Source organism: Bolinopsis microptera, chromosome 13, assembly GCF_026151205.1.
Source record: "Bolinopsis microptera isolate Bmic1 chromosome 13, MBARI_Bmic_1.0, whole genome shotgun sequence".
NCBI classification, from domain to species: domain Eukaryota; kingdom Metazoa; phylum Ctenophora; class Tentaculata; order Lobata; family Bolinopsidae; genus Bolinopsis; species Bolinopsis microptera.
This window is the reverse complement of record NC_087084.1, coordinates 1116915-1136670: the sequence shown is the minus strand read 5'-3', so window position 1 is coordinate 1136670 and position 19756 is coordinate 1116915. Positions and strand designations below refer to the sequence as shown.

The following is a 19756-nucleotide window of genomic DNA, read 5'->3' as shown; positions in this document are numbered from 1 at the left end:
TAAAGCAATTTATGGGTGGGTATCTTATTTTATATACCAAGACATAGTCAGTACCGTGATTTCTCAACAGTTAGTACCGCAAAAGGGGTGGGTGTCCTAAATATTATCCGAAAAAAAAACAGTTAGTACCGCGAAGGGGGTGGGTGGGTCTTTTTTGTAAATTCCAAAGTTGCACCTAGTCGACGTCACGTACGGCACTTGGTACCTGATCCCTCCTCCCCCGCTTAATGTTTACAATCCTAGATCTTGTAACTGGTTTCCTAATCCCGATGTATGTTTACTATTAAATACTGACATGATTGTGTGCCATCAGCAATCTGCTGTTCCAACATAAGATTCCTTTCCTTCAAGTAGTCTATGCATTTCCTCAGCTGAGTTGTTCTGCTCCTCTAGAATTGTCTCAGCCTCTGCTACTCTCTTCTGTTCCTCTAGAACCCTCTCAGCTTCTGCTACTCTCTCCTGCTCCTCTAGAACTTTCTCAGCTTCTGCTACTCTCTTCTGTTCCTCTAGAACTCTCTCAGCTTCTGCTACTATTTTCGTTTCCTCTAGAACTCTCTCAACCTCTGCTACTCTCTTCTGTTCCTCTAGAACTCTCTCAGCTTCTGCTACTCTCTCCTGCTCCTCTAGAACTTTCTCAGCTTCTGCTACTCTCTTCTGTTCCTCTAGAACTCTCTCAGCTTCTGCTACTATTTTCGTTTCTTCTAGAACTCTCTCAACCTCTGCTACTCTCTTCTGTTCCTCTAGAACTCCCTTAGCTTCTGCTACTCTCTTCTGTTCCTCTAGAACTCTCTCAGCTTCTGCTACTCTCTCCTGCTCCTCTAGAACTTTCTCAGCTTCTGCTACTCTCTTCTGTTCCTCTAGAACTCTCTCAGCTTTTGCTACTCTCTTCTGTTCCTCTAGAATACGCTCAGCTTCTGCTACTCTCTTCTGTTCCTCTAGAATACGCTCAGCTTCTGCTACCTTCTTCTGCTCCTCTAGAACTCTCTCAGCTTCTACTACTCTCTTACGCTCCTCTAGAACTCTCTCAGCTTCTGCTACTCTCTTCTGCTCCTCTAGAATACGCTCAGCTTCTGCTACTCTCTTCTGCTCCTCTAGAACTCTCTCAGCTTCTACTACTCTCTTACGCTCCTCTAGAACTCTCTCAGCTTCTGCTACTCTCTTCTGCTCCTCTAGAATACGCTCAGCTTCTGCTACTCTCTTCTGCTCCTCTAGAACTCTCTCAGCTTCTGCTACTCTCTTCTGTTCCTCTAGAATACGCTCAGCTTCTGCTACTCTCTTCTCATTCTCACCATTATAGGTATTCTTTAAGTTGTGAAAAGCGTCTGGCTCAGCTTCTGCTACCTTCTTCTGCTCCTCTAGAACTCTCTTACTCTCTCAGCTTCTGCTACTCTCTTCTGTTCCTCTAGAATACGCTCAGCTTCTGCTACTCTCTTCTGTTCCTCTAGAATACGCTCAGCTTCTGCTACCTTCTTCTGCTCCTCTAGAACTCTCTCAGCTTCTACTGCTCTCTTATGCTCCTCTAGAACTCTCTCAGCTTCTGCTACTCTCTTCTGCTCCTCTAGAATACGCTCAGCTTCTGCTACTCTCTTCTGCTCCTCTAGAACTCTCTCAGCTTCTGCTACTCTCTTCTGTTCCTCTAGAACTTTCTCAGCTTCTGCTACTCTCTTCTCATTCTCACCATTTTAGGTATTCTTTAAGTTGTGAAAAGCGTCTGGCTAAGTGCGAAGTGTGTGACGTTGCACTTTGTGTGCTTTGTTTTAAGCCTTATCATCAGTTAGAGTAAAAAGCACAAAACCTGAAAATTTTCGTAAAATTCTAGTAAATTGGTAAATGGAATTATGATAGTAGTTTATAAGTATAGCTGTTCCCACCATCATGATTTGTTTAGTGTACCACTTAAAAATTTTGTATGATATTGTTTAAATTTTATTCAGCCATTCTGACAAGGGCTTTTAGTTTTATTATCTGACCCTGAGTTTCTGTTTAATTAAGTAACGTACCTCCAGAAGTACACTATTCATTAAACCCGTACTTTTAAAAGTACATTATTTATTAAACCCGTGCTTTTAAAAGTACATCATTCAAATATGATGTACTTTTAAAAGTACGATGCAATGTTCCAAAAACGCAAGCTCCAACAATGAACTTTTAAAAGTACGGGTCGAAAAAGCTATAAAAAATATAAATTTTTTTCAAAATAATTATTGCACCGTCGGAGTTGGTACCTCAGTGCTTAGGAAACAAAATTTCATCAAAAAATTCGAACGTTTAGAGTTGTTGGTATTATATGGGTTAAGATACCATTGGATACGTGAGGGCACTCAACGGGTAAATACTTGTACTCTTTTTAACTGCGGCAGTGAAATCCCGGCCGAAGGCCGGGTTACACTAGTTATTATTTATAAAATGATACCTATTGATGCGGTAATCCGTTCTTTTACAAATTGAAACAGTTCCAAAATCACTTACCGCCATTTTTCTTGGTGAAGTAGCATCTGTAGTTTCCAGCATTACTGCTATCAACTGTTAGAGTTAACTTTGAAGTCTTGGGAGTATTGGCTGGGTTGCTGAAACATTGTGAGATTAACTACAATAGAATATTTTTAAAGACTTTTTAACAGCTAGGAACTCATTAAATGAGGATCTTATACCAGGAATTTTACCTGACTACCTGACGAGTCCCAGAGAAAGAGGAGAGCTAGAGTTTATATTTTTAGTATTGAGGGTATTTTAATAAACCTGCAAGCCGTTGTTAAACAAGACTGATCGCTGAAGATCCAAGAGAACGCTCCCTCGCTGATAGTGGTTGGGATGAAGCTGCATGTTAGAGTCAGCACTGTTCCGGTAAATACTCGGCTACCAGCTTCAGACTTCAGAGAAAGGTCTGAGGATATATTATGTTTCAATGAAAGCTTCCCAGCGTATCGAATGGAAACACCTTAAGGCCCCCTATAATTATTTTCATAGATCTCAACAGTAGTGTAACTCTTGTTGTACAGTTTTACTTACCGTTGATATCAACAGTAGTGTAACTCTTGTTGTACAGTTTTACTTACCGTTGATATCAACAGTAGTATAACTCTTGTTGTGCAGTTTTACTTACCGTTGATCTCGACGCTAGCAAAGAAGGAGTATTCTTCGTTCCCAGATACCTTGCACGTGTAGATAGAGTCTTCTACTTGAGATGGCAGGATTAACTCTGTGACAGTGGTCAGGTCGGCTACAGTGTTCTTTTGTGTATCTGAAACAAGTTAAACTTAAAGTAAAATAACCTTGACATTGATACTCAAATGTGTCAGAATAACATTTAATTTAATCTCTTGGTTTGTAAAATTGGCGGTACCTGTAAGAAGTTGGTTGGTGTTGTACCAAGCCACAGTAAGTGTGTCTGTAGGGTTTATTACTGAGCAGGTTAGAGTGGCAGATTTGCCTGACTGCACCGCGTCTCCCTCCGTTCTGAAGATTGTAAGTGAGATGTTTAGTCAATGGGTTGTGGGTATATTATGCTGTGGGTATGCTCATGTAAACCAAATAATCAAGTAACAACTTAAGCATCAAACTTGAGTTACTATCTGAAATGTCAAGAAGAATATTATCTATTTGATGTTGAAGTGGATTACCAGCATGTCATATCTACTATCTAGTTTACATACTTCATCAGTATAAATGTTACCTGACACTGAAGACCTTGAGTGGTATCTGAGTATCTACATGCTGAGTTTGTACCCCTACTGTAACCCGACAAGTGAAGGTCTGATCAAGATTTGTAGTTACATCTCCGGACAGTGTTAGGGAAGAAACTTGCGATCCTCCTTTTAGTTCCCCTTCTCTGAAACGTACCGACAGTGAAAACTGCGACTAGTTAGTTAAATCATTTCATCAATGAAAAATAGCTGCCAAGTAGAATGTTTGCCAAAATTATATATGAGCCAATAACAATATAAAAGATACTCACACCACAACGTAGTTCTCATTATTAGTAGGGTCTCTATACTGGACCCCGTTACTATCCAGCCACATCAGGTCAATGTCGTTAGCGGAGACTCCAGATACAGAGCATGTCAGGGTTGAGGGGTGTCCTGCTGCTACATCGTGACTGATACTGCTTATCTCTAAAGTGGGTAAGAGGACAGTAAGATATATAAGTTTCCAAAATGAAAGGTATCGTTTGGACAACATGCTGCAAAAATAAAATGCTACAAAAAGTAACCATGTTGAAATTACTCGTGGTAATATTTGTCTGAATTACCATATGTATTGAGCTGTCCGATCTCTTTTTGATCAGCCTGTCCAGAAGCCGAAACAACACATGTGAACACCTTATCCTCAGTGACAGAGGAAGCGGCTATGTTAAGTGTAACAACAAGTTCATTGTTAGTCCATTCGCTTTGAAACATCGTGTATTGGTCATCTAGGTGGTTTGTTATCAATACGTTATTAACGGTGTAAAGAACTCTACTCGAAAAAGATATTGTACTATACAATCTGTGCTTAAAGTTTTATTTTTAAACTCACCGTCAATAAGTTTAGTGTCCTGATCAAACCAAGATATAGACGAGTCTTCTGACACTCCCGTGGCTGTACATGTGATGGAGGCAGCTGTTTTAATAGGGACTTCGTCACCCTCCGTCACTAAGCCTGAGAGATGTGCAATATGGGTTAAAATAACTTTCAGTTGATGTGCTTTATGTTTCAGTTGATGTGATTTATGTTTTAGTTGAGGTGCTTTATGTTTTAGTTGATGTGCTTTATCTTTCAGTTGATGTGCTTTATATTTTAGTTGATGTGCTTTATGTTTCAGTTGATGTGCTTTATAATTTAGTTGATGTGCTTTATGTTTCAGTTGATGTGCTTTATATTTTAGTTGATGTGCTTTATGTTTCAGTTGATGTGCTTTATATTTTAGTTGATGTGCTTTTGATGTGCTTTAGTTTCAGTTGATGTGCTTCAGTTGATGTGCTTTATGTTTCAGTTGATGTGCTTTATGTTTTAGTTGATGTGCTTTATGTTTCAGTTGATGTGCTTTATGTTTCAGTTGATGTGCTTTATGTTTTAGTTGATGTGATATTTGTTCCGTTTTGTGTTCAAACAACTCACCAAATACTTTAAGTTGAGATATCACACTTCCCTCTCCAGATTCAGGGAACTGTGTGGACTTTACACGGCAGCTGTAGGATGTAGTGCCCCGAGTAACTGCAGTTACTGTCAGTTCTGAGGTTTGCTTGCTGCCTGACAGGGACTTTGTTTCTACTCCTTCGGAGAGAGCTTGCTCTTCCTGTTAAAATATCAATCTTTACAGAAACTACAATTGCTCAATTGGTTTAACTTGGATGAAAAGCTATCATGAAGTATGTATTTTGTTAAAGGAATATGTTTTGCTTGAGACTGACCTTGAACCACGTGATTATCACAGATGCAGTTAAATCTGCCACAGTACATGTAAATACAACATCTGTTCCTGATTTGGCTTCTATCTCAGGCAGGGTGATAGCTGAAATAACAGCTGTTAAGGGGGTGATTCGATTAAAATAATTCATTAAATTTAATAATCTGTGTAATTACGAATTAAATGATGATTTATGTTTAAAGCATTTGTTTTTCGCCATAGATTTTTCATCAAAAACATATAATATATTGTCTAATTGAGCTATTGTTTGCTTACTCACGTGACACCCTTATATGGGCATGTTACTTACTGTAAACTTCTAGTTTGACATCTAAAGGTTTTTGATCCGAGGTAGGGTTGTCTACGGAGGATACAGTACAAGTGTATGTTTTATCTTCTGTCACAGCAGCTGACTTTACAGTAAGTGTCCCAGTTTGACTGTTGGTCTCATCATCGTAGGATCCTGGTGTTTCCACGTAGTTACCTCCATCAGAGATACCAGACCAGGATATTTTCATCTCTTTGCTTATTTCTGTTATTTTGCATGATATGGTGGTTTCAGTTCCCATCTGCACCTCTTTGTCGAACACATCAATAGCTGCCGAAATTACTTACTAAGAAAAGCAATAAATAAAAATGTAAATTGGTTAAAATAGAGAATATTTTAAAAATTTTTAAAATATTTGCAGCTGTGATAAAATGAAATGGTAAAAAAGGGAACAACACGATCAGATCAAATTCCTAGAACCCCAAACCGCTGTTTAAAAATACTTACAATACACGTTGAGAGACACCAGGGTTTGTGAGGCAGGGGACTGCTCAAACTCTCCTGAAGTCACTACACAGGTATACACAGCATCTTCTCCAGGATTTAATACGGTCAGGGTAGAGATCTGAGTGTCAGTGTTCAGATCCCCTTCTACTGACCCTGCTACAGTTTCTACTCCCTTCATCCACGTGACAGTAGCTGTGGCTGATAGTACTGTTATCTCGCAAGTCAGGGTGGTTCCTGTTCCCTTGTAGGCGTCTTTGTGTATCGGCTCTACCTCTGCAAATACATAACTATTGATTATTCTTACTTTCTCAGAGTATCCGACCAATGTAAAATTAAAACAACTTCAAAAACTTCAAAGTTCAAAAATCAGTTAATTAAAGGCAAACTGTGCAGAATGTTTTTTAAACCCTCACCATAAACACTGAGCTTGACTATAGTGTCCTGGTGTGGGGACTGGATATACTCCCCTGAAACAACCCTGCACACATAATCCTGGTCACTTGTCACGTGACTGCCCTGCACCAGGAGGGTAGCAGTCTGTGAGTCTGCAGACAGAGAGGAGAGGGCACCACCTTCATTTACTGGCGTGTTGCCAAGCAGCCAGGTGACTGAGCTCACTGCAGTGGTTAGACCACTTATAATACACGAGATCTCTGTGTTGGTTCCTGATTTTACTTCAACATCTTTAGCCGCAACATCTGGGGATAAACAGTGCAAAAATAGTTTAAAATCATGAAATAAAGAACAATTGATGATCCGAAGGTGTTATTGTAACAGTCTGAATAAAATTATGCATTATACGATGGTAGATAAATTTACCATGGTAATACTGTCTTACCAAAAACGTTAAGGTTGACGAATTGGGAATACGGTTGGGACTCTGGGTAGGCTGTGGAGCTGATGATGCACGTGTAGACTGTGTCCGTTTGTGGAGTTTGTACTGTTAACCTTGATACTTGCTGCTTGTTGCTGACAGAAGTTGTCTCTGAGTTGTCTGTCAGTGTTTGTTCACCTTCCTTCCAAGTTACAGTGACTCCATTTACAGAGGCTATGTTAGTTATAGTGCAGGTTATAGTTGCTGGACTACCAACCTTAACTTCTACTTCTCCTTTCAGAACACCTGCAGAATAGTATACTTCAGAACGGGTTTCAATTATATTGTGGTTTCTTAGCGTAGTTTTGGCTGTTAAAGTAGACATTCTTAAAGAAAAAAAACATTACATTCCATATTGAATAATGTAATATTGAAAATTATTTATTCATTGTCCACAAAGGTATGTAGGTTTAGTTTTTTGAGTTAATAAACTGTTACACTACAGATTTCTTGCATTAAATTATATTTACTTACTGTACACGAAAACATCAACAGATTTGGAGGCTGATTCACTGCTCTGTAAAGCCCCGGATTTCACCTCGCAAGTATAAGTTGTGTCAGTATCAGGAGAGGTTATCTCCAGAGTAGCAGTCTGCGAGGTAGACACTAACTCTCCACTGTTAGCAGTGATCCCATCTCCATTAGTAACAGGGTTACCAGGGTTACCAGGGTTACCAGGGTTACCAGCAGAGCGCCAGGTTATTGAGACAGCCTGTGTGATGTCGGACACTACACACGACAGAGTGGTGCTGGTTCCTGCTCCTACTTCTTTACTGTGCACCGCAATATCTGGGAGGTATGGTTACTATGGTTACTAAAGTTGCTATGGTTACTATGGTTACTATGGTTACTAAGGTTACTATGGTTACTATGGTTACTTCTTTACTGTGCACCGCAATATCTGGTACGACAGGTTATAAAGTTGATGTTTCTCAGTTCTTATTAATAAGTTAGATACATTGCAGCGAAGCCTCGAGCGAAAAAAGTATGGTATCTATTTCCTTAGCCATCAATAGCCTAATTGCAATTGTACCTGGGGCTCATGTATTTGACCAGTCACATTGTAATTATATGGTTGTGCAGGTAAAGTAGAGTAGAAGTATCTACTCGATACTAAAAAAGTAAAGTTTCACTGATATTTACCATAAACGTTAAGCAACACTACTACAGACTTAGCTGCAGATTCAGTGTAACTTCTGGAAGTGACGGTGCAGGTATAGGCACTATCCTCAGTTACTGCACCAGAGTTTACAGTCAATATTCCGGTTTGACTGTTAGTTGTGGTGTCGTATACTCCTTCATTTGGAATGAAGTTACTTCCAGCTGTGAAGCCGGACCAGGTGATGGATAGTTGCTCACTGATTTCAGTAACTTTGCACGTGATGGTGGTTTCTGTTCCGCGGAGGTTCTCTTTTCCTACAACGTCGATCGCTGAAAACAATTGCTTGATCAAAATTAAAAGTTGTTTATTTATATTATAACAGGTGTACAGGGCGACGGTAATGCTTGCCAGCATTGTGATTAGCGCAGTAAAGTATTAACATATTATTTTTGTGTGCATGATCCTGATTATCAATGAATTGTGTATATTATAATTGGAAGAGAAATGTATATTTAAATGGAAATATGAAAACAGTAGACTTACAATAAGTGTTGAGAGTTACAAGAGTAGAAGAAGAAGCAGAAGCAGAATATTGTCCTGAAGTAACCACACAAGTGTACATCTCATCTTGTTGTGGGTTGTTAACTGTTAGGGTAGAAGTCTGGGTATCCCCTGTTAAAGACCCTTCATTTACCTCTGACAGGTTCTCAGACCTATTCCTCCAGGTTACAGTGGCTGTGGCTGAGAGTCCGGTTATTTTGCAGGTTAGGGTGGTTCCTGTTCCCTTGTAGGCGTCTTTGCTAACAGTTTCTACATCTGAATACGTTAAATGAGCACCAGTTTGTATTTAATTATAATTACTTTATCGTGATGTAAACATGCGAAGTTGATAAAGAGATAAAGATATATCACAGAATATTTGTAATCCTGTAAAACCATTGATTGAAAAACGTACCATAAACGTTTAGATTGACGTTGGTGTCCGAGTAGCTGGAATCGGGCAAAGATCCGGAAGTGACTCTGCAAGTGTAGGCAGTATCGTCGTTCACAAGAGTTCCGTCTACAGCAAGAGTTGATGTTTGTGTCCCTCCAGAATGACTTCCTTCGGTAGGGACGAGCTTATCGCCTGAAACTTGGCCTGTACTAGTTCGCCAGGTCACTGTTGCTGTATCTGTTATGCCAGTGATAACACAGGATATTGTTGTATCAGAGCCTTTCTTCACTTCTTTATTCACTGATTCAACCTCTGAAAAATATAACTGAGTTAACTTAACATTTCGACCAACCTATTCAATTACGCATCTAGCCAACTATCACGTTGATAAAGCCTGAATTACATTCACATCAACTCACCGAAGACCTCCACAGAAGCACTAACATCTGATTCAGCAGACTCGGTAGTAGCAGACTTGACACTACATGTGTAGACACTGTTTTGTGTGGTGTGTTGAGAGTCTACTACTAGCGTTGCGTCCTGATTCCCTTCAGTTACTGATCCTGAGGTGGGTAGTCATGTTGACCGCAAAAGTTGACCGTTTCGGAAAAGATGTCATAAAACAGCAAATAGTATATTAACCTTTATTTTTGAATGCTGATTCTTACCCTGATTAACAGTAAATCCTCCTCCAGTGCTGATCTCTTCTCCATTACTCTTTAACCAAGTTACAGTTAGAGCTTCAGTTACTCCTGTTATTACACAGGTTAGAGTAGCGGAGGTCCCTGAACCTACTTCTCGTCCACCCATTGTAACATCTGAAAACAGGGAAGTTTAGAATTGTGCTGCACGTTAAAAGAAATACTTATTTATGTATGATCATTGAAATTTCTGTTTTTACGATTAATATTGAAAACGTTACCATGTTTAAACTTCTTAATTAATATTGAAAACGTTACCATGTTAAAACTTCTTAATTAATATTGAAAACGTTACCATGTTTAAACTTCTTAATTAATATTGAAATGTTTAAACTTCTCACCGTATACATTGAGTTTAACAGGTTTAACAGACACTTCAGCATTATCGTAGTGTACTTTACAAGTGTACGTCTTATCTGATACCGGGCTGGTTACTGTCAGTTCAGATCCCTGTGTTCCTGGATCAGACAGGAACCCCACTGGAGCTATAGCGTATCCTAAGGGAATATCAATAATAGGTTACTAGGTTACCAGGTTACGGTTACCAGGTTGCTAGATTACCAGGTTACCAGGTTACCAGGTTACCAGGTTACCAGGTTACCAGGTTACCAGGTTACCAGGTTACCAGGTTATCAGGTTACCAGGTTACTAGGTTACCAGGTTACCATGTTACTAGGTTACCATGTTACCATGTTACCTGGATCAGACCGGTACTCTACAGGAGCTAGGTGGTAATTCGAAGCTAAGAAGATATTTTCATCCATTTATAATCAAATGGAATCACTAATATAAACGTTTTAGAATTGTTTGATTGTTTATAAATTCATAACGTGAGAATTTGAGAAAACAGAAAAAAATCAAACATCTTTTTATTCGAACTAGGAAATAATCTAAAAGTCCTTTTACCGTTTCCGTCGTTAATTTGAGACTCTCCGTCCCACCAAGAAATAGTTACTTCTACTGTGAGTTCAGTTAAACTACAAGTCAGTGTTGTTTCTGTTCCAGTCTTCACTTCCTTATCAGTTACAGTTACTCCTGTTAAATAATGAGGGTAAGTATGTTACAGTCACTCTTGGCTGGTTGTAAATGTAAGTATTATTATAAAGATACCACTTGCACTCAATGGGGTTAAATCAAAAAGTTTTTCCTTCCTACATATGTAATAAAGTAACGAGGTTGAATATTTTTGTTTGTATTACTTACGTTTTGATCAACTTTGCAAATTTTAGGTTTCAGCATCGTGATAGCAATGCTATTATTAAATCTTTAGTTTTTTGTGTTGATTTTTTAATTTTGTGTTGATGAAGCGATGAAGTTTTAGTCAGATTTGTGTTTTAGCTTTGATCAAGTGATTAAGTGATTAAGTGATTAAGTGATTAAGTGATTAAGTGATAGCAGCAGATCAAACTTCAGCTCTTCAAAAGGATACACCAGTGTTTAATATTGAAGATGACAGTGTTTAATATTGAAGAGGACAGTGTTTAATATTGAAGAGTGAAGACGACTTGATCCAGTATTTTTCCCCCGGGTTAAAACAGTGCAGCAGTGTACATGATGCAGGCTACAGGCTGATATAGTGATATATTTAATACTCTTTTTTTTGTGTACGTTACATAAAAATACACAAATATACAAATAAACAGTAAATAAAATCACAGTGCCATTCAGTATGATCAGAATGAGGCCGAATTTGTACGAACCATTGCAAAGGTTACCAGGTTACCAGGTAAATATAGTACTATTGAATGTGTGAACGGTCCCTATAGATGAGTTACCAAGTTACAGGAAAGTCGATTTCAAAACAAAGAGATGAAAGTAATGTAACTAAATTATGTGACAAAGCTACAGCGTTGTAACTAATGTTTGGTTAACTTTCACTCCTCATATGGGTATCACGCGCTGTGATGATTCTGATCGTGTTAAACGTTGCAACCTTATTCAAGCTCAATTCAAGCTTCAAAAAAAAAAAGGCCAAAAGCCGAAAGATCTCAGTAAAATGAAGCAAAGAATAGCGACGTCATGCAACCGCAAACAGTGCAGTGCAGAGTACGGTGCAGAGTACGGTGTATAAACACAGTAATTAGAGTCTCCCACAGAGCGATTAAATAGTGATAAGTTACCCTCGGAAAATGGAGAATTCAGCTACAACACTTTAGTTAGTCGTAGTGAGTTCTACACGAAACACAACGTGCAGTCACGTGCGGGCACTCCTTATATGGGTATCACCTGCTATACCAACGAGGAAGAAATTAAATCCATGGCTAGCTTGTGGGACACACATTTCATGGAACTATAGAAAACTTTATGATATATTCTGCGGTAGAACGGTAAATATAACTTTTGTACTGTCTTCTTCGTGTCGTGACTATAGTTACATTACGCTATCGTGGGTTACATACTAACATTTAAAAAAACTTATTATTTTACTTTTACGATATAAAAAAATTAACTATTTTTATTTTACTTTTTTAAAAGGTAAGATAATTTCCCCAAACTTCTAGAGCTATTGCTAACACGCCAATAGCTAATACTGATTTTAATGATAGAGCACCTCCAGCTCGCTCTGTGAGATGATCACTTATAATTACTCGCAATTATTACTCCTTGTACTAGTTTAACCTTGGGACACTTATATCAGCCGTTAAATTATTAAGACGATAATTACATATAGCACCATGCGCTTATCGTCAGAGTCCAACTTCTACTAAACCACGCAGAATATTGTGATGTGGTGTAAATGCGGTGTTCCTATTGGTGGGTACAATTGTACCCAGCCCCCTAGCAACTACTCAGTATAAGTGGTGCCAGAGATTATGATAATTTCAGTCACGTGCTCTGTAATTAGTGTCACGTGCTCTGTCACGTGTTCTGTAATTGATTGTTGCTGTGGTATACGGTGCAATAGTTCGCAAGCTAAACCGTTATTTAAAAGTATATATATACGCAGTTAAGTGTTAAACCACCAAGAAGTTAACAATTTCCCACAGAAATTTTCTGTTATGTGAAAAAAAGTCTCACAACCCAACAAACAAACTAAAATCATAAAACGCCCGTGCAAAACACACGTGTAGACTAGCACGTGCAGACACAGTGAAACAGAGAGTGGGAAGTGAAGGACTTGCAGCTGTGACTGAAGTGTATACTATATAATAGTCGACAGATGGCACATGAGTCCTGTATCAATAAAAGAATAAACTGAGAGAAAAAATTAGCGAGCATTTCTGAGGGGCGGTATTGAAGGTGGCAAATATAAAAATAATGGCCCGAATTTAGAGGCAACATATAATATATAACAGTGTATAAGTGCGATTCCTACGTGTTGCGCTGATATAAGATTACTCGTTCTAATTACTTTACAGGCAGTGGCTACTTTAACATTATACTTTAACACTTTTTTCATGTGGTTGTAATAATATTCTGACAGTGAGTTTTCAAGTCCAGCTTCAATGCCAGGTGTGTAGTTATTGAGCAAGACTGTTCAATACCAGGCGTGTAGTTATTGAGCAAGACTGTTCAATACCAGGCGTGTAGTTATTGAGCAAGACTGTTCAATACCAGGTGTGTAGTTATTGAGCAAGACTGTTCAATGCCAGGTGTGTAGTTATTAAGCAAGACTGTTCAATGCCAGGCGTGTTAGTTATTAAGCAAGACTGTTCAATACCAGGTGTGTAGTTATTGAGCAAGACTGTTCAATACCAGGTGTGTAGTTATTGAGCAAGACTGTTCAATGCCAGGCGTGTAGTTATTGAGCAAGACTGTTCAATACCAGGTGTGTAGTTATTGAGCAAGACTGTTCAATACCAGGTGTGTAGTTATTAAGCAAGACTGTTCAATGCCAGGCGTGTAGTTATTGAGCAAGACTGTTCAATACCAGGTGTGTAGTTATTGAGCAAGACTGTTCAATACCAGGCGTGTAGTTATTGAGCAAGACTAGATGTGAGACAATGTTAAGATAAAACTGCTATTAGTGGCTATGGAGCAGCTGCCTCACACTCTTTACCACGTGGGTAACTACGTGGGTAAATACGTGGGTAACTACGTGGGTAACTACGTGGGTAACTACGTGGGTAACTGCGTGGGTAACTACGTGGGTAACTACGTGGGTAACTACGTAGGTAACTACGTGAGTACTACGTGGCCCGTGGGTAACTACGTGGGTAACTACGTAGGTAACTACGTGAGTACTACGTGGGTAACTGCGTGAGTACTACGTGGCCCGTGGGTAACTAAGTGGGTAACTACGTAGGTAACTACGTGAGTACTACGTAGGTAACTACGTGAGTACTACGTGGCCCGTGGGTAACTAAGTGGGTAACTACGTAGGTAACTACGTGAGTACTACGTGGCCCGTGGGTAACTACGTGGGTAACTACGTAGGTAACTACGTGAGTACTACGTGGGTAACTACGTGAGTACTACGTGGCCCGTGGGTAACTACGTGGGTAACTACGTAGGTAACTACGTGAGTACTACGTGGCCCGTGGGTAACTACGTGGGTAACTACGTAGGTAACGACGTGAGTACTACGTGGCCCGTGGGTAACTACGTGGGTAACTACGTAGGTAACTACGTGAGTACTACGTGGGTAACTACGTGAGTACTACGTGGCCCGTGGGTAACTACGTGGGTAACTACGTAGGTAACTACGTGAGTACTACGTGGCCCGTGGGTAACTACGTGAGTACTACGTGGGTAACTACGTGAGTACTACGTGGCCCGTGGGTAACTACGTGGGTAACTACGTAGGTAACTACGTGAGTACTACGTGGCCCGTGGGTAACTACGTGGGTAACTACGTAGGTAACTACGTGAGTACTACGTGGGTAACTACGTGAGTACTACGTGGCCCGTGGGTAACTACGTGGGTAACTACGTAGGTAACTACATGAGTACTACGTGGCCCGTGGGTAACTACGTGGGTAACTACGTAGGTAACTACGTGAGTACTACGTGGCCCGTGGGTAACTACGTGGGTAACTACGTAGGTAACTACGTAAGTACTACGTGGGTAACTACGTGGGTAACTACGTGGGTAACTACGTGGGTAACTACGTGGGTAACTACGTGGGTAACTACGTGGGTAACTACGTGGGTAACTACGTAGGTAACCACGTGGGTACTACGTGGGTAACTACGTGAGTACTACGTGGCCCGTGGGTAACTACGTGGGTAACTACGTAGGTAACTACGTGAGTACTACGTGGCCCGTGGGTAACTACGTGGGTAACTACGTGGGTAACTACGTGGGTAACTACGTGGGTAACTACGTGGGTAACTACGTGGGTAACTACGTGGGTACTACGTGGGTACTACTCGGGTGAATACGTGGGTAACTACGTGAGTACTACGTGGGTAACTACGTGGGTAACCACGTGGGTAACTACGTGGGTAACTACGTAGGTAACTACCTGGGTAACTACGTGAGTACTACGTGGCCCGTGGTTAACTACGTGGGTAACCACGTGGGTACTACGGGGTTATTAGTGGTTCTACAGCGTGGAAAAAGAAGTTAACAGGTAAAAATTGTTAATAAAGTTCTGAGTCCATCAATAGTAAATACCTTTACTATGCTAACTTTACCCCTCTACATAAACATTTGATTCGCAGGTATTTATATTACACAGATACTAAAATTAGTCCTCTATTCTTTACAGTAGCTATGAATATACAACAACTGCTATCTTAGACGATTACCAATAACTTGTGATCTGCTACTACTATATAACTATACTATACTATACTAAATACTACTATTACTAGCTACTATACTACTACTAGCTACTATACTACTACTACTAGCTGTAGTAGTGTTTTGCAACTAGTTTGTTGATTGTCCCTTTCTTTGTTAAACTGTTAAAGAGTACGAATAATTTAACAAGTTAGAACAATTGAGTACCCATTTGCGTAGCACAAATGTACAAATTTTAGAAGTAAAGCCCAAAATCTGCAGCTCTCACAACTTCACAAGATCGTGGCGTTTATGTTCCCGAAAATAATCCTCATAGCTGTTTAATAGCATAATGACCTTTGTTTTAATCCTTGGTATAAGGGGAGTTAGTAACGAGTTTGCTTGCCACAATAAAGAAGGAACCCTCTTCTTGCAATGCTCATAAATAAAGTTTTGTCATCGATCTTGGTAGCTTTGTGTTACACAAAATCTAACATTCTCACGCGTCTTTAACATTCGCTGACAGATAACAAGATATCATAAATTCACTGGTCACTGAGAGCACTGACTGGATGCCATTTAGCAAAAATTTAGACCATAATATGCATTTCAGGAACATTTATAAAAGAAATTTCCGGTTGAATATCCGGCAAAATTCTTGGAAACCGGACCGGATATAAATGCCGGATATCCGGACGGACCAAACCGGGATGTTTTCTTAATTGCTGCTAATTTTTTTGTTAAATTTGTCCTACATTGTCGATAAACAAGATTATAAATAATCAAGAGAGCTACAAGTGATGCCAAGGTTACGACTTACGACGGAGACACAATATTACACAATAAGACAAATAGGCACGTGACTGTAAAATAAAAGGAGCACGTGTCAACTCCTAAATCTATTCAAAGTAGACTGGCTCTTATAATTGATAAGGGCCGTCTGAGATAAATTGGAGGGTCTCAAACAAACAATGAGTTACCATGTGGTGCGTGTTAGGAGGAGGCGTTATCACGTGTGGATGAGGCGTTATCACGCACAATAAGTAAGACAGCTTATTCAGATCGGTTCAAAGATACGATGCAGCTGTCTCAGAGTAACATAAATAGTAATAAGTATATAGTGGTTTATATAACTATATATAATTGCTAGAATCTGAGCGGGGCACGTGCTCTTTATTTTGCACGTGATAATTATAAATTGCACATCATTGGTGTTCCTTATTATATTCATTACCGTGGATCAAAGAAAGTCTACTTCTAGCAGTGGTTGAGCTTCACTTACTGACAGAAGTTTAATCATAAATGGCAGACTTACTTTTAGTGACACTTTTAATGACACTTCACACAGGTTACTACACAGGTTATTACACAGGTTATTACACAGGTTATTACACAGGTTACTACACAGGTTACTACACAGGTTACTACACAGGTTACTACACAGGTTACTACACAGGTTACTACACAGGTTACTACACAGTTTATTACACAGGTAATTACACAGGTTATTACACAGGTTATTCCACAGGTTATTACACAATACACAGGTTATTACACAGGTTAACTTACCGAGAACATTGAGAGGAACAGAGTGAGAGTAGAAAGGTTAACTTACCGAGAACATTGAGAGGAACAGAGTGAGAGTAGAAAGATTCCCCCCCATCAGAGGACACAAGACACTTGTACTCTCCATCATCTCCAGTGTGCTCTCCACTGGGAGGGAAGAGTGTCAGTAAAAGGGAGCTGTAGTATGAAGTACAGAAACACGTGATGCCCATATAAGGAGTGCCAGGTAAGGCCTCTACTACAATTGTCAGAGATCTCTAGTTCTACATCAGTGCACTATAGTAATAAAGTAATCAGATAATATTCGCTATATCAACTACCTTATTGTCAGTACGGAGGTTTGGGAGTCCTGACTGAAGGTACCTTGCTCTATTTCGTATCCTCCCTCCTCCTCCAAGTTATTGTCCTGAGTTATTCCATCATTATATAAGCAGATCAATATTCTTATAAAAGTATTTTCCTATACCAAATATCTAAATCATAACCATGCAGAATCACAAATCAAAAACGTCAAATCAAATAACTTTTGAGAAGAAATTAAAAGCTAACTAATACTATTGGTTATATCTCATTATATCTAACTATTGGTTATATCTAATTATATCTCACCTGACTATCTGACCACTGCACTAGTAACTGTTCCCCAGCCCCTCCTATAACACATGACAAGGTAGCAGGCTCCTTTTTGTGGGAGTGTTCCTCCATAGGGGTAACCGCTGTGAGAGTTACCATATAAGGTAGTGTTGCTATGGTTACATATCCATAAACGGTAGTGTTGATATGGCTAGTGGTTACATAACAATATAAGGTAGTGTCGACTGTTGCTACTCAATAGGAAAATAGGGAAAAATATTTTTTCATTGCGACTCTTATTCAAGTGAACCGTTTTCTGTTATCATATTGTTTTCTTTTTAGTCTTCAAGTATATCAAAAAGTGGCTCAGTGGCTCAGTCGGTTAATCCGCCTGTCTACTGGCCTGGAGGTTGCGAGTTCGAATCCCAGTTGGGCCAAAATCTCAAAATCTGAAGGGCAGCCGTCACTAACCAAACCATGGCGTAAATGGTAGTGGCTTTCATAAGAGCTGCGAAGATAACACGAGTGTATACGCCTGGGTTTGCGTCCCGACTATATTGCAGAGAAATCTGTACCGAAAGGACCGTGGCCGAAATACAATTAGACAGGGAAATCGGCTCCCCGACTGCGGTCAACCAAATTATTATTATTATATATCAAAAAGTGTAAAACTTACTGAATGTATTTAAGACAATTTCAAACTGAGCAGTTTCTCCTTCAGTAACTTCTACCAAACAAGTAAAAACATCATCAGTCTTAGTCAGCGTGGAATCTAGACTAAGATAGTTTATTTGGTTGGAATTATCTGGAGTACCAGTCACTACATTGTTTCCTTCTTCGTCCTGAATGAACTAATCTTAGAAGAAATGAAAATGCTCATTTTTAGTTTTGAGGAAGAGTTGGTCGAACATGTGGAAGAAATAACCTGCAAATCTTGTAAATTTAAAAAGTCTATGACTGACAGTGACATCTTCTGTTGTGGAATGTGTTTACTAAATACCTTAAATTCCTGGTTATCGCTGCTCCGTTTCCACCAAATAACAGCTGAACTGTCCTGGTCCAGATTAGAGACATTACAATACAGCTGAGTGGGGGACAGGGCTTGTACCAGGACCATACTAGACGCCTCCACATCTGAATACATACATTAGTAGACATGTGTCCTGGTGACACATGACAAGTGTGTCTTGGTGACACGTGACAGGGACTTTGGAGTTTGACTGGTTAGGTGCTGTCACGTTTCACCTCCCACCAGAATCCAAATCTATACATTATGAAAAGTTGTATCTAATTTGTCAATCAATATTAATGTGCCAAAATATTCTCATGATAAGATATAGCTTTTAATAAAGTACCATACTGCACGCTTACCATAGACATGTAGCTGTAAAGGTACTGTTGCAGCTACTGCATGTGCTACGCTGAACTTTACTTCACATGTTAGTATATCAGACTCTGTTGTACCCGAGCTAAATGGGAAATGTGTTAGCAACTCTGTAACAGGTATTTGTTAGTCATGGCGAATATTTTACAGATTTCAATTAATTTGAAAGTGAAATTTCCTGACTCCAACAGGTAGAAAAGAGGATGGAGGTACAAACTCTAACTATATAATGTAGTGTTGCTATGATTACATAACCATATAAGGAAGTGTAGCTATGGTTACATGTTATGATGCAGTGAAGTGTTGTGCAAACTACACACTGCACTCACCTCTGTATTGAGAGAGCTGAGGATTGTACACTGTTCTCAGTGTTACTTGATACCGAATATAGAGCACTGTTCAATCCTGAATTGTAAATAATTTAACCATTTTAATAATGAAATAATTGCAAAAGTCACCTCTTAAAAGCTTTTAAATAAAAGATTACTGTATAGCTGTTTCTGCTAGTCTAAAAGTCTAAGGAATTAATCACAATATACGGCTTTTTTTGCTATAGTAACAATATACCTTATCGGACCTTATTTGGACGGACATTACTTGAACGCTGGAGGCCCTAGCGTTCATCTTAATGTCCGTTCAAATAAAGTCCGTTCAATTAATGTCCGTCCAAGTTAAAGTCCGTTGAAACTTTTTCAAAAATTTTTCCATTTCGAACTTTTTGTCCAGAATATGACAGCTTTGAGAACTTTATTGTGCCGTAAGTTAACGACAGAAAGGTTCTCCTTGGTCTGCC

At 39.3% G+C, this 19756-nt stretch overlaps 2 protein-coding genes across 2 annotated transcripts in view; one reads left to right on the top strand and one right to left on the bottom strand.

The window, feature by feature from the left end:
• LOC134825320 (serine-rich adhesin for platelets-like) overlaps positions 1–19756 on the bottom strand; it is a gene marked incomplete in the record, with an annotated part of 139711 nt that overhangs the window by 5187 nt on the left and 114768 nt on the right. The window contains 29 exon segments of the mRNA XM_063837492.1: positions 2470–2567; positions 2740–2884; positions 3104–3241; positions 3344–3456; positions 3674–3829; positions 3956–4112; positions 4250–4411; positions 4516–4638; positions 5098–5275; positions 5391–5491; positions 5697–5984; positions 6162–6434; positions 6575–6859; positions 7000–7281; positions 7510–7824; positions 8179–8466; positions 8681–8953; positions 9093–9383; positions 9491–9634; positions 9740–9889; positions 10114–10269; positions 10679–10807; positions 17056–17153; positions 17327–17412; positions 17616–17722; positions 18256–18421; positions 18580–18713; positions 18951–19048; positions 19293–19368. Coding sequence (XP_063693562.1) covers positions 2470–2567; positions 2740–2884; positions 3104–3241; positions 3344–3456; positions 3674–3829; positions 3956–4112; positions 4250–4411; positions 4516–4638; positions 5098–5275; positions 5391–5491; positions 5697–5984; positions 6162–6434; positions 6575–6859; positions 7000–7281; positions 7510–7824; positions 8179–8466; positions 8681–8953; positions 9093–9383; positions 9491–9634; positions 9740–9889; positions 10114–10269; positions 10679–10807; positions 17056–17153; positions 17327–17412; positions 17616–17722; positions 18256–18421; positions 18580–18713; positions 18951–19048; positions 19293–19368 — 5010 coding nt within the window.
• The window catches only part of LOC134825424 (serine-rich adhesin for platelets-like), a 22804-nt gene continuing 16793 nt past the window's right edge, over positions 13746–19756 (top strand). The window contains exons 1-4 of the mRNA XM_063837599.1: positions 13746–13941; positions 14227–14342; positions 14771–14864; positions 14954–15067. Coding sequence (XP_063693669.1) covers positions 13746–13941; positions 14227–14342; positions 14771–14864; positions 14954–15067 — 520 coding nt within the window. The remainder of the gene's footprint in view (positions 13942–14226; positions 14343–14770; positions 14865–14953; positions 15068–19756) is intronic.